The sequence below is a fragment of the Parambassis ranga genome, chromosome 24 (assembly GCF_900634625.1).
Source record: "Parambassis ranga chromosome 24, fParRan2.1, whole genome shotgun sequence".
Classification (NCBI taxonomy): domain Eukaryota; kingdom Metazoa; phylum Chordata; class Actinopteri; family Ambassidae; genus Parambassis; species Parambassis ranga.
In genome coordinates this window covers 616,144-643,372 of record NC_041043.1, presented here as the reverse complement: position 1 = coordinate 643,372, position 27,229 = coordinate 616,144, and the positions used below count along the sequence as shown (strand labels likewise).

Below are 27,229 nucleotides of genomic sequence, written 5' to 3'. Positions count from 1 at the left end.
ACCAATCAGTGACTGAAAACAAATGTCAAGATCCTTAGTTTACTACTTACAATATACTTACTAGTATTTTTATTGTCTTCTGTTTAGAGTCTGTTCTATTTCCATGGGTTAATTCCAAAATCACACACTTACTCCCTACATGGGGAGTAAGTATGTGATTTTGGAAACAGCCCTGCTCTGTGATTGGCTGCCTTGCCCTTATTGTCTCGTTAACTTCACCTGCTGTATTCAGTCAACGTGCTTCTTCTGTGTTTGTTTGTATGTTTTCCGTTTTTCATGTTTGTAGATTTCTGACTTTATTTTAATTTAATCATATATCATCATATAAAGCGAAAAATGATGGAACGTGCATTTTGAGAGATTTTGAGAGACAACAATATCAGTATATAATATTTAGTTCTTTTTTTCATATATGTGTTTTAATAATCTATTATTTATTGTACTATTCAGATTTTGTAATTCGCTCTGATGTGCAGCAGGACTGGGGGTGTGGGTGACAGTATTTGTGTATGTGTCTTGTTATGTATTGTTGTTTTGTTGTGCTTTATTGTCTTGTGTTTTCATATATGTTTTGGCCCCTTTATTTAAGTTACCAAGGGCACGTTCGATGATGACTCTGTGTAACAAACCATCTGGCATGTTAGGCTGAAATTAAACAATTAAAACTACAAAAAAATTATTCACCAAGGGCCAATGAATGCTTAAATTGCTCCGTCTGGTGACTGTATGACTTTAACATGCCTTCACCTTGTGGTAATATCACAGATATGGTCCCCACCTCGTTCTCTTCTTGTCCCACACTCATCTATATAAAGCCACCGTGAAGCCTCCCAGTGCTGTTTTTACATGCTCTCAGTGTCCCTCCTCTCTTCATACACTGAAGCCCCATTTATACCAGAAGGTCTACAAACTCTTCACCCTTCACTGGTCTGTTGAACCCACAACCAAAAACACACATTGTTGAGGAAAGTAAAAACATCTGTGTAGATCACCGTTTTTCTTGTTTGTGTGGTTTTGAGTTGCTCATCACATAATTAAGTTGTCAGTAACAGACTTTTTGTGGGTGTCACTCTTTTCATGTTTGCTCATCCATGGTGGTTATCACTCCTTGTGGTGGGTTTTCCCATGTTTTCTTCTGTGTACTCCAAACACATGAAGGCTCACTTTGAGTAGATTACAACATGCTAGCTATTATTTACAACAAATGATCAGTTCCACTAAGCACAAACTGGGGCAGTTGGGAAACAGGCTCTCTGACCATGTTTCCAGTAAGGAGCCTCACAACAAGAGCTGCTGGAAAAAGATAATTCTTTAGACTGTTCCGGGAAAATAACAAAACAATGTCATGACATCTGTTGCCACACATTTGTGATACTTTGGCAACCAATAATAACAGACAGGCATTTAAATCTGGAATAATCTAATTGTTTGCATGATTGATTGATTATCCATGACATTCTGACATTGGAAAATGTTCCTGTTTCCAAACAGTTCCAAACTGCCTTCCTCTATCCGCATACAAACATTACAAAACTGACTAGAGCCTGGTACAGAGTTAGAAACAACAGAGCAGCCTGGGCCAAGGGTCTGATAGCTATTGGCCAATTTTTAGACTCAACACTGAACATGTCAGCAAACAACCCAGCTCTGATCGGCAACAGCTGCTGGCTAAATGCATCCAATGACATGCTTATACAAGAAACATAGAGCCTTATCAAATTAGTCACAGCTATGAGTTGTCCTGTAGAGTTACAGCACATCTAAGTGTGGCAGCTGGTAACACCAAAGAAGAAACAGCAACACAGTCTTACATCCTGCTCTGCAGCTTTTGATCATAGCTGATTTATTTTGTTTTTCAGCCATTTCCTGTTTTATTTTGAAAAAAAGACTCATTTTTTTCTCCTTTTAACTTCTGGCATGGTCTATGCTTCTTGGATACCTTTTCCTGTGACCAATCCTGAGTGTTAGAATTTCCATTACTGTGCATTATAAAAATGTGCTCATATTAAAGTAAAATTCCAGTGTGCAATTGAATACTAAAGGGAAATCAAAATGCAACTTGACAACACATAATGGTATATTCATATTCATATTATAACCCTAATCGGAATATTATTATACACTCATTATGGTTGATTGAGTCACATATAATTATAATTCTATTTAAGCATTTTCCAGAAAATATTCATGTTTATTCCATACTCATGGCTCACTGATGTGATTAGCACAGGCAGCTGTTTCTCTGAAATAAACAGAAGATATGGGTCGTTAAGCAATTAAAAGTTGCATGGCGAAACACGAAGAACACAGTGGCACCTGTTGGTGACGTCAGAAGTTTTGGTTCCTAATGATTCCAAGTAAGTAAGCTCCTTCTCTTCACACAGGAGAAGCAATTTGAGAGCATTTGAGAAGCAAGTCTTTCTGTTTATACGTCTGATATAATCTGGACTGTAAACGTGTTGACATGATTCAGCTGCCAGTTGTACAAGGCTACGGGGAAAACAGCCTTTTTTTTCTACTGGTTGACTACTGAGTCAGTGTGGCTGCTGTTGCAGTTTCAGACACACATGCAGTTTTCTATATCTGGTTTATATAGAGAAATTTTGGTGGTCTGAGTTTTAAATACAAATGCATATACCAATGAAGGCCTGTTATGTTAGAGGGTGTTTATATATATAATTTGCCCATTGGCCACACCGTATTTTCTTTTTTAATAAATATGAATACAATGTAGTCTGGTCAGTTTTCACATATATATGATGTTAATTAGGGATGTCCCGATCCAATCACGTGATCGGAAATCGGGCCCGATTACGTGATTTCAGACTCGATCGGAATCGGACGTTACCTCCCAATCAGGACTCGGATATATATTTATTAGGGCGGTTAAAGTTAGCACCTTCTGTGCAGGGTGGCTCTATATCTTGTAGTGTAGGGGTATGACAGGTGCCTTTGGTGCGAGAGGTCCTGGGTTCGAGACCTCGATCAGCTGTTGCGTGTGTGAAAGGTTGTAGCTTGGGAAGGCTGAAGCATTTAAAGTTGCCGGCAATGCATGGCGGGCAGTTTGGCAAAGCAGCACACATGTGGAAATCCACAGTTGATGCGACAGCGATGAACAGTCAGCGCGAAGCGCTCTCAACACACGTTTTGCTTTTGTAGAAAACCCTAAAAGTATCGGATCGGGACTCGGTATCGCTGGATACTCAAAGTCAAATTATTTGGACTCGGACTCAAGGGAAAAAAAACCTGATTGGGACATCCCTAATGGTAATCAGTACTTGATAATCAGATCTGTTAGTCTGGATCATGGATCATTTATCATTCTATTAGTAGTACATGCTTTAATATGTTCTGCTCTCTCTCTTTGTATTCACTAACACAGGTATAAGAAGAAAACAAATATCAGTTCCTGTTCCTATAGTGACATCCCAACATCATCAGATGTACCTTTAGGGCCAACAGGTCCAGCTTCTCCTTTTTCTCCCTGCACGCCGTTGACCCCAACAGACCCCTTCATTCCATGTGCACCTTGGTTGCCTTTTTCTCCCATAAATCCTGAAACACATACATAAACAGGAAGGTCATAACATGCTGCATCAAATAACACTAACATGGTAAGTTTATTTGGTTAAAAATGTGCACAAGCAGAGGATACAAATATCATACTGGCTTTTACTTACAGTAGAAAAATGAATTCATTCATCCATATAGTCACTGATGTCTATTAGCTACAGATGACATATTACCTTGGTGGACTACTTTCTGCATCCATGAGTATGCAAAGATGACAAAAGTTGAGAGTGTGTATGAGAACAAAATGCATATCATCAGCCACTGTATTAGACCCAGATGTTCAACTGCTCATCATGCAGCCAATCAGATGGCAGCAGCTCAGTAGTACATGCATGTAGTGTAGAGTACATGCATTAAGTGTAGAGCAGCATCAGAATGAGGAAGGTGACTGAAGTGACTTTAAATTTCTCTCTCTCAGCTTTATGACAAATAACAAAGGCTTCAGTTGTTTGTATCTGTTATAATCTGACACCTCAAATACAGTTTAAAAGGAGATCAATGGGTCTTGAGTCATCTGGGGACATGGCAGCATAGAGGTGTGTGTCATCAGTGTAAGTGTAACACCCTGATAACTACCAAGAAAAAGCATTAATTAAAAATGCAGGACATAGAACTTTGGGGTACACCACAAATCACTGTATAGCTGTGATGTTATCATGTTAATAATAAGGAGAATCTCTGAGGAATGTTTACAGTACCTTGTTGTATTCGTGACACTAAGAATTAGGACAGTATTATAGGCAAAATTGATACAGTACCTTGTTGTATCCGTGACACTAAGAATTAAGACAGGCAATTAAGGCAAAATTGATCAACCATTTGTTGAAGCTGTAGTTCTATTGTTCACCTTTTTTCTTAGCTTGCAAGGATTATAATCCCAGCATAATTTTGGGTAAATCTGTGTGGGCTTCTAACATCTAAAAATGCTCTAATTTTGGTGTTAAAGGTGTATTAGTCAGTGTAATTAGCAGTTTGAGATGACTTTTTGTATAAGTAGTTAAAAACATCTTCCTTTTCTTAGTGGCATCAACAAAGGAAGCACTGAGTCAGGACAGAAAAACAAATCTGATGACACACTGAGGCTGGTGTGTTTCTGAACCAAACTTGTAAATTCAGGGGAAAAAATGGAAGAATGGATGAGGATAAAAGTCCCACTTGATTTGATTTTATCAGCTGTCATGAGCAGCAAATAAAGCGGTCCACCATCTGTCAATGCCTCAACATTTGATGGATATGTAAAAACATCTTTGTTTTAATCCTGTGAAAAATACCAACCATGTGGCAGACTACAAGAATCTTTGTTTACAGTGAACTCACACAGTTATAGACTGAGCGTTTACACTGTTGTGACTACACAAATTATGAATGAAACAGAAATCAGAGTCAGAAAAACAAAGTAAACTGATGACAGATGATGTCATCTAACTCGGGCTCTGCTCAAAAGCCCCAGCGGGAAAAATGCTATCAATCATATTTTGGACCTGCTGCAGAGGTGTCATGCAGGTCAGTCCAACTGGATCGCTCAGCGAGTCAAAGAGCACAGAGGCTGGATGAGATGACACATTCCTTTGGCTTCCGCGCAAATGGAGCAACAAGCACGTGTTGCAAAACAAGCACAGTGCAGCAGTAAACATTACCAATCAATCATCCATCATCAAAAACAGTTTTAGAAAAAGGCACCAAGGCTCTGAGAACTATTATATAATTACTCCTGTTGTGTTTCGAGAGCTTAAAAGTAGCCTCACTTCATCTACCACAGAGCCATGGTCTACTCACCAAAGGAGGTCCACAAGTAGATGGTGCTACTTAACTAATAAACTACAATGAAGCAGGGAGAGCCTGGACGATGTGGAAGGACAAGAACGATCATCGTGACCCCACAGCACGTGACACCACATATACAGACAGGTTCTAGATAACTCTTATATTAGTCAGGAAACTGAGTATAGGAGAGTGGTGAACAAAACCACCTGCAGCTCACACTAAGAAGAAAGACCACTAAAAACATTGATGCCATGCAAAGTTCAGAGCTGCCTGTAGAGACAGCTCCTTCGATGTCAGTAGAACCACATCGCATGTATAGAACTTCCTCATCCAGAAAGCTAATTCTGTACTGGAAGCGAGTCTTTGGTGGAGGTTTATCTCTTTTATCACTTGTGTGTCTCATCTCATGATCAAATAACACAAAAGCACATTGACACAACTTTGGCTGCCATTTTTGAGCAGGATCCTGGGAGATTTCTGCAGCAGTTTGCTGCACAGAACAATCCTGCTTTCTGAGTGCTGCTGGTGGACCACCTGGAAAAGGCTCACACTGTTAAAGGAGCCAATGATCTCTGACACAGCTATGAGAGGACATAAACAAGATTCAGAGAAGGAACTCTCTACCAGGAAAACACTCAAACACACAAGTCCACTGTGATGATGCCTGCCATCAACCAAAGGTCACCCTGGTTACCTGATCTATCCCCTCTTTCCTAAAAAAATCAAAAAGGCCAATGATTGTCATTTGACAGCGATTGATGTTAAAAACATAGCTCTTGTCTCCAAAGGCTTCCTTTAGTTGGTAATGCATGAGAATGTCACACTGAAAATATGTACGTATGATGGGTTTCAGCAAGTTTTTCATAGACCTGTTTCAGATTAGATACAACCTTTCATCTGAAGCTTCATTTAACAGAATAGGATGTTTAATGACAAAAAGTCTCTTTATAGTAAACAATGCACCACTCTGACTTATTGTTGTTCTCTGCAGTTTTCTAGGAACTATGGCAGCTGTGGAGGCCCAGTGTCAGGGGTTCCCCTTTAGTAGCAACACAATACTTCTTGGTAACGTTCATCAGCTGGGGAATGTGGTACAGATGATGACAGGGGGACAACCTAAGCGGTGATGATCCAAGAGGTACAGTACCAAGTTGAAGGGAGGCCCCAGAACATCTGGATTCATATTGTTGTTTGTACGGTTCAGTATCTTTGAAGAATTGTAATTTCATGGAGCTGAGGTGCTGAGTTTGCCTGGATGAATGTTCATGTTGCGGTTTTAGAGGAGGTATTAACTTTAAGACAAAGACAGACGAGGCGTCCCAGAGGCCCTGTCTGAAAATAAATCCACACCCAAAAGTCTGGGGGTCGTGTTTTCTTGAGCGGATTTATATAACCTTTTACTCTCACTGTATTATTAATTCAACTTCATGCGATCACTAAAGCAGAGGGAGAAACACAAAGCCAGACTCTGTTTGTGCTAAAAGTGTCTAGATTTTCACTCTTCACACGACTTTCTTTGGTGTGTACATATAACATCAGACTTGCATGCTTTTCCTGCTATGTAATGGACTTTCCTGCATTTCTTGTCCTGACAGAAGACATGTGCACCAATAAGTCTCAAACTAAGTAAAAGCCTGTGCTCTCTGGCTGTACCCACCTCTTAAACCTGTTAATCCAGGTATCCCAGGTGGCCCCAGGTGACCTGTGTCACCCTTCTCTCCCTTAGGCCCTGGAGGTCCTGGATAGAAGGATGGAAAAATATTTTGTATTACACAAATAATGCAAATGCTGCTGCACAGTGTGTCATTGATAGAAACTGAACCCATATGTGATTTTTCTAAAAATGAATCTGGTGTGTTATGATCAGACATCTGAAGTACATTATGAGAGGCTGCATCACGGTTTATTTAGTATAAATAAAGGCAGCAATTCAAGGGCCTCTTCTTATTTCAGCATGTTGGACAAAAGATGGAGCTGTGTGATATGAAGGGGTCATGCAGATTATCACCTGGAAAGAGAACATGCAGTATCAAATGAATGCATCAACTCCAGAGGCCATCATATTTATCATGGACACACGCAGTCACTCAGCAGCCTATCAAAGTCCAAACTAGGCCTACCAGTAGTCTCAGAATTGTGTCCAAATGTTTGTTGCGCTTGGACTCTCTGGAGAAAGAGCCTAAAAAAAAAAAGTTTAACATTGAAAGTGTGTGTTTGTGTATGTGTCAGAGAGAGAGATCTGATCACAATAGAAACCACATGTTTAACAAGGTGGACTAGAACACAGCTTGTGGGATTACTTAGAAATTCAGGACATGTTATTGTCCAGAAGTTCCTCCTATTTAAAGGCTGTTTCTCTGGTGCTGACCAGCTTTGAGACACAGACCTGCCAGCTGCTGCCAGCTGCACACTCTAAATCAGGGGTGGGCAATTATTTTTTTTGCGAGGGCCACATAGACTTCCATTAGAAAAGCAAAGGGCCACAAAAACATACAAAAACATCTGAAGCTGAAGGTTTTTATTTCACTTTATGAAGTCAACACTGACCTCATATATCAGCCTGTTCTTGTTTTGTAAAATGACATTTTCTGGTAAAATAAAGGTTAAAATAAATAATGTGATATAACCACATAAATACATTAATAGCATAAATACTATAATCAGATATATGGAACTACTAAAGGCAACTAACTGATTAATAAAACAGCTTTTGATGTTATTATTCATATGTGACTATTGTCATATGACGTAGTTTATCTCAACCGCAACCGCGTTTCACCTTAAATCACCTATAATGTTTGCTGCGTTACCAGCTCTGTCTGTGCTGAGTTAGGGTGCACGATGTTCCATTATCAAGAACGTTGGTCGTCTTCTCTGTCAACATATCCGCGCTTATGTGTGTACGTGTGTGTGAACGCGGACGGGAGGAGTTTTGGGGTCGTTGCAAATGGGCGGGACAAAATGGCTCTACAGCGTCCCCTATCAATTTAAAAAATGAGCTTTCGTTAAATGTAGCTACTCCAAACTAAGCAAAATGTAAGGGGCGTTTTGAAAATTTCAAGGGGGCGCTGTAGAGCCATTTTGCCGTGCCCATTTGCAGCGAGTATACCATTTCGCAATTTTCGCCACCCCTGATGAGTGTGCAAAATTTGGGGATTTGAGGATTTTAGGAGCATCCGTGGTGAAGTTATACCAGCTGCAGTACCCTATGTGTTACCCTTCTGTATTTAAGCCCTGTGCTCCCCTCTTGTTAGTCCGTCTGTTTATCAATGGCATGTTCCTGTGTGTGTTTCCATCCTTCCCTTTGGATCGGTTTGTGTTTTACTAGTTTGTTCTTGTTGGATTAGTTAGTTGCTTTTTACTCCTTTGATTTGTACTTTCTGGGATTTTATGTTTTTTGACCTTTTTGGCTTTATTATTAAAAGCTCACTTTTAGTTCACTTCAGCCTTTGTATCTGCATTTGGGTCCAAACACCCCCATAACACAACATTGATAGTCTTGTCCTCCTTGTATTTTGTCTTGTGCTTGAAATCTGTTGTTCCCCTCCTTGGTTGATTACCTGCCCTGCCCTAATGTGTGTCACCTGTGTCTCGTTGTCTTCCCTGGTCCTTGTGTATTTAGTCTTTGTCTTCCCTACACTCAAACTTGCCAGTTTGTCTCATCGTCCTGCCTTCGTTACCCCACTTGGCCATGTTTTTGAACCTGCCTTAGATTCTTGCTTTGTAACCTTGTTTTTTGCCTTGCTGAGTTTTTGCCATGTTTCGTTTGATTTTGTGTTTGGATTTTGCCCTCCTGACATTTTTGATTTTTGAACCCACTCTGCATTCTGCACCTGTGTCCGCTCACCTGCACAAACCCTGACAGCACAAATCGGCCAACATGGACACAGCTGATACAGAAGTGGTCTTATCGGCTGCTTCTAGCCAGAGCCGTGAGTTGACCCCTTACGAGTATGTTATTCACTGGAGCCTGATGAACCAACTCAGGAGGAAGCTCCAGGCCGAGCTGGACCTGGTTGATCACCTGCCATCACCTCCCACGGACTGGGAGGAGGTGTTGCAATGGACTAATCACCGGATCTCCGTGCTCCAGATGCTGGGGAAACTGTGGAACGCCAAGCAGGAACTCTGAGCCAATATGGAGCTAGCATTGAATGCTAACCCTTTGCTCCACTTCCACTACGCTCAGGCGTTTCAGGACATGGAGAAGTTTCCAGCGCCTGTGGCTCCCATGCTGCCCACCTGGTTTCCCCGACCAACGCACGATTCTGTTGGGGGTCTTCGGGGAGTTTGAAACCGGTTGCATCGGCTCCATCTCTAGCCACTGTCCCGGAGACCTCCCAGCTGCCCACGAAGACGACGCCGTGCCTCCCGGAGCCGCCCAAGGGTGGGCCCTAGACGACGTCATCACTTCCGGTGCCGCCATGGGGCAGGCTCCAGATGTCGTCACCACTTCCGGTGCCGCCGGGGGGCGGGCTCCAGATGTCGTCATCACTTCCAGTGCCGCCAGGGGGTGGGCTCAAAACAGGTTAATAAAGTATACTGTAAGGTCATTCTCCATTTACTGACTAGCAGAGCTAGAAATAGGTGGAACCAAAATCTGTCAGTTTAGTGTGTGTGTTCCTTTAATAGTTTACATGAGCACCAACACATCAAAAGTCCATAATTCAGTACACGGCAGTGATAAATGACCTATTTCTTGTCCTTAGGTAACGGTGTGTGGGCCCCGTTCATGAAATGTCAGCATATATGCAGTCTCTCACACAAACTGCTGTCAAACTGAAAGATAGTTATGAAACCCAAGAAGATGAGGTTTGCTTCATACCAGTTACAATCTTGCAGAGTGGGACTGCACAGTGACACAGGAGGAGGAGGAGAGTGGAGAAAAGGAGTAATGAAACAGCAAGAGGAGGAACAAAAATACGGAATAGAACATGCAGAAACAACTTAATTTCACAATGGAGTCTTTGTGATGTATCAGTCCCTCCGATGTGTTTTATGGCATTTTAGATGCCTTTTATGTTTAGACACAAACTCTGTGTGTGGTGGAGTGACATAAATCCATGAAAATATAGACCCTGTTTTAGGTCCCCCTGTATCAGTCAGCTCTCCTAATAATGCCGCTCTCTCCAAAGGTCCTCAAAAGTGATATTTTGAGTCTGTATGTAAGTAACATATGTGGCATTAAGATCACAGTGAGTCAGAACGGGGGTTAAAGACGACTAAGCTATATAAAAACAAGACAAGGCGAAAAGAAGCAAACAGAGGAGAGTAAACATGGATAGAGATGTGAAGCTTTTCTTGGCTAAGGTGACTGGGAGCTAACAACAAATGGGCTGCGGAGCTGAAACTAACGACAGAGCCGAGCGCTGGAGTTTTCATCCTGGATGCAGTGACTAAATTTAACCCACAATTGTTTCCAGGTTCAGAAGAAACTGCATCCCACCCACATGTGAAGCAGACCCGAGATCAGGGGTCGCTTTCAGTTTGTGTTGCCATCAATCAGCTTGGGCTGCCAGGATTACATCATGGCATACCTATTCTGATTCTAACAGGCCAGAGGAGTCATTTGGTATGCTGGCGGCCAAGTACGTACCATGTCAGAACTAATCAGGCCTGTGCACATTAGAGAAAGAACATTCTGAGTTGCTTAATACCCGGGGTAGTAATCCCACAGTGTAAAATCACGTTTGCATGCTAGAGTCACTTGCACTCAATCACACTGCAAACATGATGAGCTGATGATCTTTGTGGAGCACTGATGTCCACCCAGAGAGATTCATTTCAACATTCCTCTGCTGTTCTTCATGGATTCTCATCTCAGTCTCATCTGCAAAGTGCATCTCCTCATAGATAAGTGATGTTTTGGCACTTATGTTTGGATTCTTATAACACAAAGTATCATAGAGCCAGAGAAGCCCTGATTAAAGTTCTGAGCAACCATGTCCAACTTTTGGAACACTACTGTTTCTCTCCAGGGCCATAGCATCCACTGAGGTCCTTGAGGACTTTGGTAATGTTTTTGAGATACATATTACTTACAACAAAAATATTAAACAATGCTAAAGGCTGTTACATGACATCACTTTGTTCTTGGAGCGCTGGTTCGTCAGCTCTCCCAGCTTGTTCTTGACGCATAACTTTTTTTAATCCGAGTCCGAGAACTTTTGGTCGGAATTTTAGAGTGGGCGTGGCCAATGTGGAGAAGCGGAAAAGCTACTTAAGGGGTGCAGAATCCACACAGGTAAAACAATACTGTCTTCCATACCTATTGTTTAAGCTATTATCATGCTACGAGCACATGTGTGCTTGTTATCATCCCTTATTCAGGTAAACAGATATTTGGGCAAACAAGCAAGACTGATATCTTCCTCCTCGCCCGCTTCAATTATGTTCACCTAAACGGCTGTTTCTGGCATTGTTCAGCAGAGAAATGTTCAAAACCTGCGCCCTGCAGTGGGAGGGCCATATGAGGAGGTCTGCACACACATTTGATAGTGATGGAGCAAGGTGTTTAGATGCACATCTATACAAGGTGTTGCATTATGGGTGGATAGCGCAGCCAAAAAAGGATATAGAGAAGGTCTAGATGAGGAACACATCCGAACAAAAATACTGGTCATCATTGTAAAAGGATGCCTTAGTATGTACACTGTTGGCTAAAAATGGCTAATGTGTTCACATCACAGTGTTGTAATGTGTGTTTGTGTCATCAAGATACAGTATTGGCTGAGTAATGATAGCAGGAGATATATGCATGTGTGAGCAATGCCAGCACAGGCAATGCTGCACTGAGGCTACAGCAGAGACGACTCCTTGTAGTTACCTAATATGACATGTTATTAAAAGGGACTTAAACTTTGTTTCTATTGTGTTTCCGTCTGCTGACCTTCTAATATGGTGAGATTCTTCAGGGCCATGGAGTGTTCCCAGTCCTTCAGACGGAGGTCCTCTGTGATGGTGTTCAGGATCTCCATCTCATTCCTCAGCTGGGCCTCCGTGTGGACGTGGGTCACCCACAAACTGCTGGTGTCCTCCGTGATGTTGCTGATCTGGATCTGGAGTAGAACGAGCGTAGTGAGAACAGGTCTTTTTCAGCAGCACTTTTAAAATGCAGAATATTTTTGTTGAAATCTGTCGTGGACTTCTAACCTGCAAGTCATGTATCTTCAAGTGGTGAATACTGATGTCGTTGCTGAAGGTGTGATTGACAGCTCCAACGGTCCAGTTAACCTCGTCTAATTTCTCTCTCAGAGTACTTACTTGACCAGAGGTTTCCCTGAAACAAGTAGAACAAGAACATTTTTTCACTGGTTTGTCCATAAAATATCAAAATACATTGACTGATTAATCACGGACAGTCAATCAATACTATAGCAGTAAGATTTATAAATAAAAACAGCCCAGCAGGATGATAACATACCTGAGTAGGTGGTCGTGGTCACGGACCCTTGATGAGGCACGGTACACCTCCACGCTCAGGCCTGTCAGGTTCCTTTCAAGGGAGTTGCTTAGTGAAGACAACCTGTCATCCAGCTGCACCAGGTAGCCCTCTGACTGAAGGGAGTGAGCCTGAACACTCCTCAACTCCACCTCGAGGCCCTGCAAAAGGAAGAGGACTCATCTGACTGACAGTGGTGCAGAATCACATCGAAATTTTAGGTAGCTTGAACCTATCAGATGAACACATGTTGAAGGATTTTATTACGTCATGATGCTAACACAACTCCAGATTGCTTCTTCTTCCTGTTTCACAGAACACCTCCCTCCCTCCCACCCTCCCTCCATCCCTCCAGCTAAACATAATACAGACATGTTTGGTCTTTTTTAATCTTGACTAGTACCTTGATGAGGATCTCCAGCCTCTGTAGCCAGTCGCTGTGGTTCTGGAAGAGGTTTTCCAGTTTCCAGATGTTCTCCAGCAGATCGGCCTGAGGGCAGTCCTCTCCGAGGTTCTGCTGGTGCAGCCGGGAGCGTTCCGACATCCGGGTCGTATTCTCCATCAGCACCTCCTGCTGCGAAGGCACCTGGGAGCGTGAGACTGGGGAGTGACAGAGAGAGAGAGAGTGATAGAGGAGTGAGAGATTCGTTCTGAGAGTTGATTCAATGATCCCACAGCTACAGCAAAAGTCCCCAAATCGGGTTTCATTTAATATCAGTCACTACTGTCAGCATGGAGCTGGCCAGTGCCGTAATGCAGAGCAGATGTTGATTGAGACGCCTGTACGGATCTTGGTTGCTGAATGTATTGCTGTGTTAAATCAAGAGCTAAATATTTTTATGAGTTTCCAAACTTGGCTGACTGTGAGGCTCTCTGCTGTAACGTGACATTGTGGAAACACTGCCTGCAGGAGAAGGATTTTCAAGATATGACGTATGGATTTCCAGTGATAAAAGAGTGTTTTACTGCACTTCCTGGTGTGTGGATGCTACTGTTTAGAGGCAATAAGCTACTTCTGAAAGTTATATATGTCAGTAGACTGCTCTCTACTGAAAGGATGCAGGACAGTTTTTCAGTTCAGTCAGATTAAAGTACACACCTACTGTGGTTAAATATTAAGGAGATGCCCAATGCTAAAATCACTGAAGTGACCTGTGTATTAAATTGGCTAGCTTGTTTGCAAATTACTTATGTTATATAATGCAATACAAAGTCCATCCGTCCTCCCAACCGCTTAGTCAAACATCATGGTAGCAACTTCCTTCCCCCAGTTACTCCCAGGTCAGCCGGGAGATACAATCCCTTGCAGCAAGGCCTAGATGGAAATGTCTTTAGCTAGGTGGCTAAGCTTAGCTCACTTGCTATTATTATGTGAGTTTTTTTTTTGCTAGGGCTCTCTTTAGCCATGATACACAATGTATATTATCCATGGTTGGACAAAAACGTCTAAAAAACAATCTAACGGCCAAACTAACAAAAGAACTAAAAAGAGACTGAAACTAAAAAAATAATCAAACAAAATGTTAAAAAAAAACAAATCCTGAATGAACTGCACACAAACAAATGGGGACAATGGAGACAATGGGTGGCAACAATGGCCTTAAATAATCAAGAATGGAGGGAACACAAGACGAAAACGTAAAACAGACAGAAAGGAACCACAATCTAAAGAGGGCAAAATAAACCCAAACCCAGGAAAATACAAATACACCAAAACAACTAGGAATACAGAAAACTACAGATTCAAATGAAAACAAACAAAGTAAACAAGGTGTTACCACCCCTGGCTCTGCTAGGGGAAAGGGAAGAAACATAAACCAGATGAAATTGATTAGGCAAATTTTTTTTAATTGACAAAATAAATAAAACCAATTAATAAAAGAATAACAAAATCAAGCAATCAAAAAAGTGGGAGCTTTCAAATAAACAACTGTAACAAAAGACACAACAGCTCCGACAGTAAACAAAGCAACAGAGTGCATGGGGTTAACAGAAGCTACCAAAACCTGTGCTAAAAACGAGAGGCAAGAACACAAGCATAGTGCTAGCCAACACGAGTACTACTATGAGAGGCATGTCTTCTTCAAAAGGTCCCTGATTGGTCCAACAATCTTCATCGTGGAAGCAGACGAGCCAACCAGCGGGCGCCACGGACACAATGTTGTCATGACGCCAGCACAGGGCGATGGGCCCAATGGAACGACAAGGGGGTGCAAACCTAAATGACTCTGAATAAGCCATGAACCTGACTCTAAGGTACTTTTTGTTTATTTACATAGCACATTCATAAGGGCATAACCTACCAAAGTGCTTAACATTAAAATATCAAACCAATAAAATACATAAATAAGATTTTTCTATTAAAATGTCAAAAATATTAGCCCTAAATGCAGAGAGATAGAGAGATATGCAGTAAACACACAAATCATCCGTAAGAAAAACAGCATGTGACTTTGAGTCAGCATGATCTGAAAAGTGCTTATTTTAGCTGTTCCATCACATATGTTGACAGTTAACACAGAGCGGATCTGGTGTTTGGCTGTGGCATAAAGGCCACTCTCTCTGTTCTCCACTGTGTCTAATGAGAAAAATCTCCTCGGTTTTATGTTATGTTGAAAGCACGCTGCATGGTAACGGCTCCATCGCCTGGGAGATATTTTGTAAGCAGACACCCAGCAATGCACCATGACAACATCCTCTCTGCAGGACCAGTGCGTGAAAAAAAAAACCCCTCAGATGGAGAAATAAGGAATTTCTTAGGAAATGGAGGTAGGCGGATAATTCCCTTTACGCACGACAGCCTGACACACTCCGAGTGTTTGTCGTGATGACAATGTGTTCCTGTGTGTGTGCAGGGGTTCAGCATCCAGGGTCAAGAAACATCAGCAGGAAGAGAAGTGCCACTGATGCAAACAAACCATCTACATTCCTGCTGATTATGTGTGTTAGCTTTACTCCCAATGAGCTGAAGAAGTAAATAAGCTGAAATCTCTTGCTTGATTGCTAAATGATGGTTTGTCATCAGCTGCGTTTTTCTCATCTCCAGTGACTTCAATCATGCCTCTCCATCATCCACACTGCCCACATTCACACGGTATGTCACCTGCCCAACCAGAGACAATAAAACACTGGATTTATTTTTTGCCAACATCAAGGAGGCCTATGTGACACCGCCCCTCCCCCCTCTGGCAAGATCTGACCATAACCTGGTGCATGTTCAGCCAGTGTACAAACCCCTTGTGAGCAGGCAACCACCAGTCATTCGCACAGTAAGGAGATGGACCGACGAAGCTGAGGAGGCCCTGCTTCGAGTCCACTGTGTAGGAAGTTTTTTCAGAGGACCATGGGGAGGACATAGATGGTCTCACTCAGTGTGTAACAGACTACATCAACTTCTGTATGGAGAGCTATGTACCTACCAGGAAGGTTCGCTGCTTCTCCAACAGCAAGCCCTGAATCACCCCTGACATCAAGGCTCTCCTTAAAGAGAAGAAGAGAGCCTTCAAGTCAGGAAACAGGGAGGAGCTGCGGACTGTGCAAAAGGAACTGAGGCGGAGGATCAAAGAGGGGAAGAACATATACAGGAGGAAACTGGAGGCTCAGCTGCAGGACAACAACATCAGTGGTGTCTGGAAGGGCGAGAGCTGGCTAAGATCAAAGCGAGGAAAGCTACAGGTCCGGATGGCATCAGTGCCAGGCTCCTAAAGCCCTGTGCTGAACAGCTGTGTGGGATCTTTGAGCACATGTTCAACCTAAGCCTGAGGTTGGCAAAGGTACCACTACTGTGGAAAACATCATATGTGGTGCCGGTGCCAAAGAACCTCAACAGACATCCCATCTGATGAAGACCCTGGAGAGGCTGGTTCTTTCCTGCCTGCGCCCCCTGGTGGACTCATCGATGGACGTCCTGCAGTTTGCCTATCAGCTTGGCATTGGAGTGGATGATGCTGTCATCTACCTCCTACAAAGGTCTCTTTCTCACCTGGAGAAAGCTGGGAGCACTGTGAGTTCTATGATTTTTCCAGTGCGTTTAACACCATCCAGCCCACTCTCCTGGGGGACAAACTGGTGCAATCAGGGGTGGACCACAACCTCACATCATGGATACTGGACTACCTGACAAATAGACCACAGTTTGAGGGCACAGGGCTGTGTGTCTGACGTGGTCATCTGCAGCATGGGAGCCCCACAAGGAACTGTTCTTGCTCCCTTCCTTTTTACACTTTACACTGCAGACTTCTGCCACCTCTCACCCAGCTGTCATCTACAGAAGTTCTCTGATGACTCTGCAGTGGTCGGCCTCATCACAGACGACGATGACAGGGAGTACAGAGGACTTATCCAGGACTTTACAGACTAGTGCCATGGAAACTATCTCCAGATGAACATGGGTAAAACCAAGGAGCTGGTGGTGAATTTCCTTAGGCACAACCACTCCTGCCCCACACCAGTGAACATCCAGGGACTGGACATTGAGACAAGAGTGGACTCTTATAAGTACCTGGGTGTTCATCTGAACAAGAAACTGGACTGGTCTGACAACACAGTTGCACTTTACAAAAAGGGCCAGAGCAGACTCCACCTCCTGAGGAGACTCAGGTCCCTTGGATTACAGGGACCACTCATGAGGACTTTTTATGACACTGTGGTGGCATCTGCCATCTTTTATGGAGTGGTCTGCTTGAGCAGCAGCACCTCGGCAGCAGACAGGAAGAAACTGAACAGACTGATTAAGAAAGCCAGCTCTGTTCTGGGGAGCCCACTTGATCCTGTGGAGGAGGTGGGGGATCGGAGGATGCTGGCAAAGCTATCCTCCCTGATGGAGAACACCACCCACCCCATGCACAGCACTGAGCAGCTCCTTCAGTGACAGGCTGCTCCATCCACGCTGTGTAAAGGAGCGCTATCGCAGGTCCTACCTGCTGCCGTCAGACTGTACAATCAGGCCTGCTCGCAGTAGCTTATGTGTATATGTGTGTGTACATATGCATATGTATGTATACATCCTCTCCTAGCTAAGACCACACTACCTCCTGTATAATAACTTGGTCATGCAGTGCAATAACAGCTCTTATGTATATAATGTAAACTGTCATCTTTACCACACCAGATCGTAATGTTCAGTACTGTCACTTTATTCTGTTTTTATTCTGTTAGTCACTTTATTCTGTTAATTAATTAAAAACATTCATTTTCACCATACCAGATCATCATGTGCAATAACAGTTTAGTACTCGAGTCCCTTTATTCTGGTATTTAATCAAGCATTCATTCACCTTGTGTTCAATCTATTTATGTATTTTTCTATATATTTTTTTCTTCTTTTGTGTGCTGTTGCTGCTCTAACACAGTGAACTGTGGGAGACTAATAAAAGATTATATTATATTATCTTATCTTATCTTATCTTATTGATCAGAAAAATGGTCCACTGGTGTCAATTCCTGCCATGTGCTGGATCCCCCCGTACCTCTAATGGAAGTGTGTTGCCTTATATACATCATACGACCAGGCACAGCTATGGTTGGTTAGGCTCGGTGGAATTAGTATTAGTTAAATGTACCTAAGACCAGCATAAGAGTTAAAGGTAGGGTAGGAGATCTTGAAAACTCAGTGAGTAACAGCCAGAATTTGAAAATACACTCCCGCCTTCTTCTTTCTGAGCCCACCCTGAAGCCACGCCTCCTAATCACAGGGACGTGCAGTATGTGTTCACAGAAGGGTCGCACCGCGACCTGCATCAGCCGGATCTCATTCACAAGTAAAAAACACATAACATCATGATAAATGTGGCAGTTATTGCAAGCTAGATCTGCCAAGCAAAAATGTTAGTGTATGAAAACAGTGTGTAATACTATTTATATAATAATGAGTGCAGTGTTGCAGGCTAACTAGCCACAGCAGTCATGTTAAGCTAGTCACCATGACTAGCCATGATGCTACACCGTCTTTGCTTTGAATGCTCAGCGTAGTGTGTTCCTACTCAGTCAGTTTGTGTTATGGATGAACTCCTGTAAAGCTAATCAACAAGGGTAGTGATGCTACACAGCCACTTAGCATTGGATTTATGAATCTTTAGTGCAACAGTGGCGCAGTGGTATAGCAGGGTTGTCCAGTAACCAGAAGGTTGGTGGTTTGATCCCAACTCCTCCCTAGTCACTGTTGTGTGTTCTTGGGCAAGACACTTGGGCGCGCCTTGCTAGTCATTGTATGACACTGCTTGGCAGCAGCTGTAAAGAATTTCAGATTATTAAAGTATCTAAAATAAAAAAAAATTGTTTACAGAGCAGTCTGCTCCCTAGAGATATTCAGCTACCTCACATCACCAGACACCTACCTGCTCTACTTTAGTCTGAACACCAATCATATGCAAGACAGTAAAGCTCTGTTTATTGACAATATATAAATGTTTATTGTTTACTGATTGACAGGTCAGAATTCAAATCCTGAGCCTGGAGCAGACCCATCAGCTGCTGGAGCTCCGTCTGAACCAAGTCTGACATCTGACCTCCTCAACATGGTCCTCCTGCAGCGGGTGCTGCTATATTATGAAAACAATGGCCAAACAATGTAAAAGTAAAAATCGATCACGATACTATGATATTTCGATCACGATACTATGATATTTCGATCAAATCAATACTATTTATGGTACTTTGCCTTACTTTGTAAAAAATTTATTTACAGAGATCAATTATAATATTGCGTCTGACAAAAAGAGGCCTTCATCACCTCTACGTCAAGTTCCACAGCCTGCATTTATAAAAAATATTGTATGAGCAGGTGCTTGTCCATGATGGAGACCAGAAGAGGTAAGCATCTTATTCCCAAGCCCCAAAACACTCAGTCAACACTGCTACACTGCAAAAGCAGAAATCTGCATTGGTATCCCTCTTCATGCAAAACTATGAGTCAATACCACATTTGTACTTCTAATCCTTTAAGGATAATTAGAAGTTACACATGGCGCTCTGGAACAGAGTTTAACATTAAAGCGATCCAAAAATGGCATCCAAATTTTTGGTTTCCAAATTTAGTGAAATTTGTCAGAGCAGCCACAGTAAGGTGCAGAATTACATTCCTTACCCGCAGACAGATTGGGTCTGTGTGTTCTCACAGTTCAAGACAACTGTGTGCTATTAGAGCAAAGACATATAAACCTATAACAGATATACTGCTGCCAGGACACATTCAAACACATTTTTCCACAGCAGGTCTCACTTAGGTTTTCTCTGGTTACACCGCCGCCTCCAGGAATCATTCATTAGCATTTAGAAACCGTGCTCTGTTAATTATTGTCTGTTAAAGCACTGCACTGTTAACGTGGAGATCTTTGTATATACAGCATCCTCATTCATCAAACCACAAGGGTCACTGTAAGGGTAGAAGAATTGTCTTTGCTCCTCTAAAAGCAGTATTTATTGGGTGCTTTGTCCACTCTTCAACACTTGTGCCCACAACTTCTCATTAGAGAAGCGAACTTAAGTGCCAAAGCTGAAGACTGAAGGACAGACTGAATGACCCCCTGAATCACTTGATAAGAACGAACTAGTAATTCAGTAATTGCCTTTGTCCTTGACCTTTGTCCGAAGCTTAAAAATAAAACCTAATGATATTTTAGTTTTGTCTGTTGCTAGAAAAACAAGAGCATACATTCATTTTCAATACAGATGTTGATAAATGACCTCTGCGCCTGACCCTACTGTCTTTCTATCACCTTTGTCTCCTTGTCTCCCCATGTGATTTTAGACACTGATGATGAGAAACGGACTGAAAGGCGAGACGGTCGCCTGAAAAATCCATTTTAATGCTCAGCTCTGATGGATGGAAAAGTCATCTTGTGTGTCTTCCTACTACCCCCATTCTTTACTGTGTATTTCACATAAGCACACACACACAGTGGCATGGCAGCAGTATTTGAAAGAGATTAGTCCTAAATTCACAGCTTCATGGTCTTTGAATGCTTCTGTTCAGACACAGACGAGGACACTTTGTCCATTCATGTATCAAATGCTAGGAGACCAGGCCAGCTCAACAGCTGGGCTTCACTGTGTCATGTGAAAGGATCTTATGTTAGTCTGCACTGTTGTCTGACTTCACTCAGGCTGGGAAGCACATTCACTAAACACACAACCACAAGGTGAACAAACTACACGTAAACAACAGGTCAGGAGGGGCAGGTCAAGTTCATGGTTGGAGAGGGGTTAACTGGATTTAATGAAGTGGAATTCTGTCACTGTAAACTCACACTGAGACAGCACTGCTGTGTGTGGTTTAAGTGGAATAGACCTCAAATATATCATCATATATATATTATACAATACTGTAAATGGCTCTTCAAATAAAACATAGTACATCTGTCAGGTGGGCTGCTAGGTAAGTACTAATTAAAGCTGGTATGATATATGGCACTTATGTGAGTACAAAATGATAAGAAAAAAGACCATCCAGCCACTGAAATGTCTTTATAAAAAGAAGATACCACTAAGTGTAAAACAACAACCCTCAGTGTGTTCATCCTTGCAGTTCATCGTTGTGTATTTGCAGCAAAATGACTTCCTGTTCCTTTGTACTTCTTCCCCAAACTTATTGCTTTAAGGACTTCCTGCCTTCTTTGTTAAGGTACACCATCAAATCAGGTTTTACCACCAAAAAGGCTCCCAGTCCTCACTGTACCCAGACTGATAAGAGCAAAAACAACATCTGGATACCCACAATGCCATGAGCACATGCACACACATGCACACAAGTAGGCTGACTGGACAGTGTCATGGTCAGGACAGTGATGGGAGACAGAGGGAGGTCTGTCAGAGCTGCATTCCTAAAGGCAAAGCCAAAAACAACATGGTGCCTTCATTTATCTCTTGATCTACAGCCTGCGTGTGTGCTACTAACTTTTAGTTTGTAAGTTCCCATGACACTAAAAGGATAGGATTAGGCTTGGTTGTGGTAAGTCAAAGCAAACTCCTCCTAAAGTGAGCATGAAACATCTTCAAGAAAACTCTACAAGTTCAGATCCCTTGCCCACCCTGGGCTTCAACTTCACTCTGAGCACTTGGATCATGAACTTTCTCACAAAAAGACCACAGCAAGTTAAAGTAGGAAACCACACTTCCTCTACTGTCGTCTTAAGCACAGGGTGGTGTGCTGAACCATCTGTTCTTCACACTATTCACACATGACTGCAAACCCAGCCACAACTCCAATGCCATAATTAAATATGCAGACAACACCACAGTCATCAGACCGATCTCCAACAGAAATGAATCCACCTACAGACTAGAAGTAGACTGGCTACTTTTTCCTGACACGGTTAAAACAGGTTAAACTCCCTCCTCCCCTGCTGCTGAAATTCTACTTGAACACGACAAAGTCCATCCTGACCAACAGTGTAGTATGCTCTCTGCACTGCTGCTAAAAAACTACAGCTAAAGCTTGTTCCATACTCCATGAGAACAGAGAACAGAGAACTCGCTCCACAGGTGGTAGGAGTAAAAAAAAAGTTTCTTTCGGGAGAAGTGTGTGTGCATACGACCCTCCCACGCAGCGCACGTCACACACAAGGTTGGCAATTGTATTGCAAATTGTGAGCACACTCGTGGTTACCTGGCCTAATGAGCTGATAATGCTCAGGGAAGAGGGTGTATAGTATGACAATAGATAGAAGATCAGTGTAGCTGACTGTAGCAGACCTCTGGTCTGTGTGAATTTAATTCTGTGAACATGTGGATGACTGTCTGCAATAATACATCATATCTCCCGGTGTTTAATGTGTGCGTCGAGCCACTGTAACGCCGTGATCAATACTGGGATTCATTTTTATTGCCACCTTTTGGACAGACACTCTCCTCTGTGCGCCGTTTTTCTCCTTCCAGGAGCTGTTTGCCAGCTGCTCATCTAAACTGTCCATCGTCGCTGTACTTCCTCCTTCTGTCTGTGTGTTCTGTACCTGAAGAAGCTCTTGCCGTTCTCCACATTTATCATGCCCACTAAATTCTGACCAATCACACCAATTGTTTTCGCATAGCACTAAGAGAAAAAGTTCTGCCTGGGCCATGTGTCCGATAGAGCTTCAGAACAGGCTCTCCGAGAGAAAAATGATGTCATTTTGTGGGCGTAACGAGTTCTCTGTTCTCGTGGAGTATGGATCCAGCTTAAACCGAGTGGTGAAGGCAGCTCAACGCATTGTTGGTATGGAACTTCCACAACTGGGAAACTTCAAGACACAAGAACTAAACAAAAACCCACAGAAACAAAACACTAGCCCTAGGATTACAGGAGAACAACAATAACTAAACACAGATTAAACTAAAAACCCAAAACAAGGAAACAAAACCAGAAATAAACACCAGGTCATGACAATAAGAGCCTCAAAGGACTCATTATCATCTTCACCAAGCATTATTTTTTATTTAAATTTTATTTTTCCTGTAAATTTTAAATTTGTAAATTTTATTTTTCCTGTAAGTAATATAAATAATTAAAAGCTCTTTTCCCTCATAACCATGATGCTGTGCTGTGGTTTAATAGACACAATTTAACTAAAGAAAATCTATAAAAACTACCTAATAAATAATTGATTATTTTTAAATAAAATTTCAAATATTTAATAAACTATTCACCCTGTTATTCTTCCTTTTTGTTGCTGTATAATATTTATTTGAATAAAACTTACAAAAAAGAAAACAATGTAATGATTTTTGTGTATGTTAAATAAAGTTATATAATGCATAAATATTCATCCTTTCAGGGTTTTAGCATGAGTCAGGGCTTTTATTTTGTAGTTTGGTTGTGTTTGCTTTCTAGTTTGCTTCTCTGGTTTTTTATTATTTCCTGCTTTATTCTTTTTAAATCACTGACCTCCCTCTTGTTTCAAGTGTCTTGTCTTCCCCTTCCTAATGTGCTCTCTCCTCCTCCGGGTGATTACCTGCCTAATGGCTGTAAACTAAACGTTTTGATTGGATGTTGTTTCTTGACTGTTTACTGTAGTATAGTATAAAGTATAGTTCACGTAAGGAGCAATATTATCGTTATTATATCAAATGATCATTCTGTCTGTTGTCATTTTGTTGTAGGAGGAGCAGAGAGAAACAGATGAAACCTGACAATTGATAACGGAGGAGATGAGGCTGGAGAGGGAGGGAGAGGAGAGAGAGAGAGGGAGCAGAGAGAGAGGGAGAGGAGAGAGAGAGAGAGAGAGAGGGAGCAGAGAGAGAGAGGGAGAGAGACAGAGAGAAAGAACGGACAGACCTCAGCTCATTGAGAGGATGGTGGACAGCAGTGATTTTTATGTTCTGTGTTATTTAACCCTCATGGACTGTTCGCAAACACTACCCTTATGTGTTGTTCGGGACAAAAACATCCCCTAACTTTTAACAGTTTTAAAAATATGTCAGATTAATATTTTTTTTGAATTTTTTTTGCATAGACCTTTTAATTAACTTCAGTTCTAATCAACAGTAGTGAAAATCAATCAAACTGAAGTTAATTAAAAGGTCTATGCAAAAAAAGATTTATTTGATATATTTTTAAAACCGGATGCCACGGTGAAGACCTTGGAGTCCTCTGGCTGTGAGTGGGACATCATCTGGGGGAGGGGGGTGTCTGTCTCCTCTGTCCACCACATCGTCCATCAGGGTTTGCAGGGCTGACAATCGGCGGCTGCCATGTTAATAAAGATGTTTTTAAAAAGGGCAAAAATAAACATTTAGCTATTTAATTTAAAGTATTAAAATTACAAACAGACCCTGTATCAAGTCTTACAATTGAATAAAATATAAATTACATTTAATCATATTTGTCTATCTACTGGTTATATGGCTAGCATTTGCTCAGTAACTGGTATATTAATTATGATCAATAATATGGTTAAACAGCAGCTTACTGTTACCTCCCCACTGCACTCTCAGCCTGAAGAAAATGAGCCGTCACCGGTTTTGCTGCCGCTGGAGCCGCCTCTCCTCTTCCTCCAACAACAAATAAATATATTAAAAAATTCCAAATTTCTAAATCCACACTGTTGTCCCGTTTGTTGTCTAGTCCGTGTTGTGTCGCTGTCGCTGCTTTTGTTTTTCCCGGGGCAAAATTTATGACGTTGCGCCACAATCAGGAAGTGCTTTGAAGGCCAGACCGTCCCATTTACCAACGGTGGAGGATCCTCCGGAGGATCCTCAGGAGGACGTGGCCTCCTGAGACCGTGTAGTAGGCTGCGTCCTCCGAAGGATGCAGACCCTGAATTGAGACACAGCTTTTGTGTCAGAAGTTGTTACAAAATTGCTAAACCTGGAGACCTAGCATGTCTCTGCTCCTCTACATAGTAAGAGGAGCTGTATCAAATGCAAACACATGAAAAGTGCTTACAACAACAGAAATGCAAACACTACCTGGAATGCTTCTATTACTAGACTACAGCCGACACACTACACAAAAAAAGGTCTCACGAACTGACGCGCAGACTGCCGCAAACTCCATTTTTCTCAGTTTTTGTGTGTTCACATTAAAACGTGAATACGGCGTTTTCCAAAATCTCCACTTTTTAGAGTATTTAGAAAGATTCGTTTTCAGAGGCAAACAGTCTTTGTTTTTCAAAATACCAGTTTAACTAATAATAAACGGGGTCTAAGCTGCTGGCTGTCTTGCACCTGTGTCTGCCATCCACTTTGAAGAGACTGACCTAATTGAACAGAGGTCCAGCAGTATCAGCTGCAATAGTCTCTCAATTAGTAAAATAGAGATCAGCTGAGTGTGTGTGTGTCTAGTGATTGTATGTAAGACACTTGTGTGTGAGAGTCCAGTCACTGCATATGAGAATTTCTAGCTAGGATTAGACCACAAAGACAAAAGGAAAGTCTGACAAAATCTCATTGAACCCACCAAACTTTAGCTACTGTCAAAGAAAGCGCATTTTAAAACTGTACTAGAGATCACCCAATGATATGTGGTGGTCTCTGAGGTTATAATTCCATTTTTAACCAATAAAAAAAGAAACATTGAAGGGAATATATACCTTTGTACATGTTTACAGTAAAAAAGGCAGCCACATTTTTTTTTGCTTTTAAACATTAAGCAATAATCAACAGTAGAATAGAATACACTGTAATATCTGTGGATGCTCTCATTCATCCAGGTCATAGTCATTTCCAAGAGTTTTAATCGAGGCAACTGTACTTAAGGATTGTTTTTTGAAGACGTTTCGCCACTCCCCCAAGTGGCTTCTTCAGTTCTGCTACTTTTCTGGTTGGGAACCTGAGTTTTATGTGTTCAGGACCTCTGTGGGTGGATCTTGCAGGAGCTCACATGACTAAGATCCCTATAGTCGGTTAATGGTCAGTTAACGACCAGAAACTGTCTCTGGGCCATGTGCATGTCTAGTGGACGGCCCATCGTTAGGGTTTGAATGTGAGTGAAGTCTGCTGGGAAGGGATAAAGGAACAGAGTTGTGAACAGGTGAGAGCTGATGCCTCACTAGTTGACTAGTTGATGGCCCATCGTTAGGGTTTGAATGTGAGTGAAGTCTGCTGGGAAGGGATGAAAGGACAAAGTTGAGACAGGACAGGTGAGAGCTGATGCCTCAGCCCTCCTCCTCTGTTTAGAGAGGGTTTTTCTATTCTTCATCTATTTCACATAGATGGCTTCTTTGACTCCTCTTTCATACCATCTGTCCTCCTTGTCTAGGATTTGGACATTATTATCCTCCTGTGCTGTGCCATCCTTCTGTGTAGTGGTTGTTTCACTATAGAGATCAGAGCATTCCTCACTGCACTGAACTGCATAGATTACATTGTTCTGTCTGTCTCTGGGAGTTTTGTCCTTGGGGTGGACCAGTTTTTGTCTCAGTGTAGAGCTGGGTTTAAAGTGTACTGGGATCTGATGTGCATTGAAAATCCTTCTGAGTTTCACAGAAACTTCTGATATATATGGGATGACAATGTTTTTCCGGCGTGACTGGTCCTGTTCTGGTTGGGCTGTCTGCTGTTCTGTCCTTTTGCCAGCTTTCACCAGGGCCCAGTTTGGGTAGCCACAAGTTCTGAGCACTGTGTTTACCTGTTTTTGCTCCTTAGTTCTACCTTCTGTCTTAGTGGGTATTGTTTGTGCCCCGTGTTGTAGGGTCCTGATGACCCCCAGCTTATGCTCCAGTGGGTGGTGTGAGTCAAAAAGTAGATATTGGTCTGTGTGGGTTGGTTTCCTGTAGACCTCAATGCTTAGGCCCCTGTCTGCTTCAGAGTGAACAAGGTAGTCACGAAATGCCAGACTGTTGTCTTTGACATCCTCCCGAGTGAATTGGATGTTTTTGTCCACTGCATTTATGCGTTTGGTGAAGTGCTCCACTTCACTAGTTCGGATCTTCACCCATGTGTCATCCACATTTCTGAACCAGTGGGATGGAGCTGTTCCTGGGAAGAAAGCTAGAGCTCAAGCCTCCAACACTTCCATGTAAAGGTTGGCCACAATTG

The 27,229-nt window shown here is 42.2% G+C and overlaps 1 protein-coding gene across 2 annotated transcripts in view; it reads right to left on the bottom strand.

The window, feature by feature from the left end:
- The window catches only part of scara5 (scavenger receptor class A, member 5 (putative)), a 67,970-nt gene that overhangs the window by 15,097 nt on the left and 25,644 nt on the right, over positions 1–27,229 (bottom strand). For both annotated transcript variants that reach the window (XM_028398061.1, XM_028398062.1), the window contains 6 exons: positions 13,182–13,378; positions 12,761–12,939; positions 12,490–12,616; positions 12,227–12,395; positions 6,995–7,075; positions 3,448–3,555 (listed from right to left, as the gene is read on the bottom strand). In XM_028398061.1, the coding sequence (XP_028253862.1) occupies positions 3,448–3,555; positions 6,995–7,075; positions 12,227–12,395; positions 12,490–12,616; positions 12,761–12,939; positions 13,182–13,378 (861 nt within the window). The remainder of the gene's footprint in view (positions 1–3,447; positions 3,556–6,994; positions 7,076–12,226; positions 12,396–12,489; positions 12,617–12,760; positions 12,940–13,181; positions 13,379–27,229) is intronic.